We start from the raw sequence: 1,668 nt of genomic DNA on the forward strand, positions 1-1,668 counted from the left end.
TGCGTGTGTGTGCATGTTTGTGTGAGTGTGTGTGTGTGTGTGTGTGTGTGTGTGTATGTCTGTGTGTGTGTGTGTACACATGGTGAAACACCAAACCAATGTGCCAGGACCTGGACAATAAAGACGTATCTTATCAGTGGTCATTCACAGTACTTACACTCATCCATACACAGGTGACTTTAGAGTCAGTACAGACAAACCCGCCTGCAGTTGAGGAAGTTATGCGCATGACGAAGAATCATTGAAGAATTTACAATTTTACTGTGCATAAGAACATGGTTAATGTCCCCCCTTTGGGAATGGCCTAAAGACACTTCAGTCAGTGGCCCCGCCCCAGGGGGTTTCAGTCACACTGCCACTGGAGCCCCCCACAACTTAGTTTAGTTTAGTATTAGTAGAGGTTTTACGGCGCTCGCAACTGCATAAGGTCACATGAGCGCCAGAAGAATAGAGGTGTTACAAGAGAGTAACAAACATAAAAAAGAAGGTTCGGAGATAAGGACAATAGATGTTTGATAGGAAAAAAGAAGCAAACCACACCAGAGAACCCCCCAACCATCCATCCCTGGCAGTGCAGGCAACAGACAGATCAACGACTCACCTTCTTCAAAAGCGCCCGTGCTTCATTCGTCAAATACGGGGGAAGACTTAGTTTCGCTCTGAGAATCTGAAAGCACAACAAATTATGGACAAGTTTTAATGTTACGTTGGACACAAAGGGGTTATTCTGAAGGCTATGTACCTCGCCCAAAGTTAGTTGTTTTTAGTTTTAGTAGAGGCTTTACGGCCCTTGCAACTGCGTAAGGTCATATGAGCGTCAGAAGATTAGAGGTGCTACAAGAAAGTAACATACACAAAAAAGAATTAGGGGAGATAAAGACAATAGATGTTTCATAGGAAAGAAGGAGCAAACCACACCAGATCACCCGCCAACCACCCACCAAGTAGGTCACACAGTGCCAGAGATAAGAGGTGTTATGAAAGAGCAACAGACAAAGAAAGGAAGGGAGAGAGAGAAGGGCAACTGATATCACGAAAAGTGGAGCAAACCATACCAGATCACCAGCCTACCATCCACACACACACAAAAAAAATAGCCCCAAAACGAACAAATCTCCCTTCTGGAAGTGCCCCTGGACAGTTTTTTTGTTTTAGTAGAAGTTTTACGGCACTTGCAACACAATAGGTTATATAAGCCCCGCCGAAGATTAGAGGTGTTACAAGAGAGTAACAAACACAAAAAAGAAGGAAGGGAGATAAGGATGACTGATGTTTCATAGGAAAGAAGAAACAAACCACATCAGAGCACCCGCCAACCACCTACACCCAAGGACAGCAGAATAAAACCTGAGCATGGTTTACTGAAACAATAACAAAAGACTTGAATGATCAGCAAAAACAAAAGACTTGAACGATCACCAAAAACAAAAGACTTGAATGATCACCAAAAACAAGCGACCTGAATGATCACCAAAAACAAGCGACCTGAATGATCAGCAAAAACAAAAGACCTGAATGATCAGCAAAGAGCCCTCACCTTGTCTATAGTACTTTACTGAAGCCAAAAAACAAAAAAAATAATGATCAGCAAAAACAAGCGACCTGAATGATCAGCAAAGAGCCCTCACCTTGTCTATAGTACTTTACTGAAGCCAAAAAACCAAAAAA

The 1,668-nt window shown here is 42.7% G+C and overlaps 1 protein-coding gene across 1 annotated transcript in view; it reads right to left on the reverse strand.

Annotated features, from left to right (window-relative positions):
* The window catches only part of LOC100533420 (S6 kinase), a gene marked incomplete in the record, with an annotated part of 59,454 nt that overhangs the window by 39,631 nt on the left and 18,155 nt on the right, over nt 1-1,668 (reverse strand). The window contains 2 exon segments of the mRNA NM_001204704.1: nt 602-667; nt 1,629-1,643. Coding sequence (NP_001191633.1) covers nt 602-667; nt 1,629-1,643 — 81 coding nt within the window.

This window comes from Aplysia californica, unplaced genomic scaffold (genome assembly GCF_000002075.1).
Source record: "Aplysia californica isolate F4 #8 unplaced genomic scaffold, AplCal3.0 scaffold00586, whole genome shotgun sequence".
In the NCBI taxonomy this organism is placed as follows: Eukaryota; Metazoa; Mollusca; class Gastropoda; order Aplysiida; family Aplysiidae; genus Aplysia; species Aplysia californica.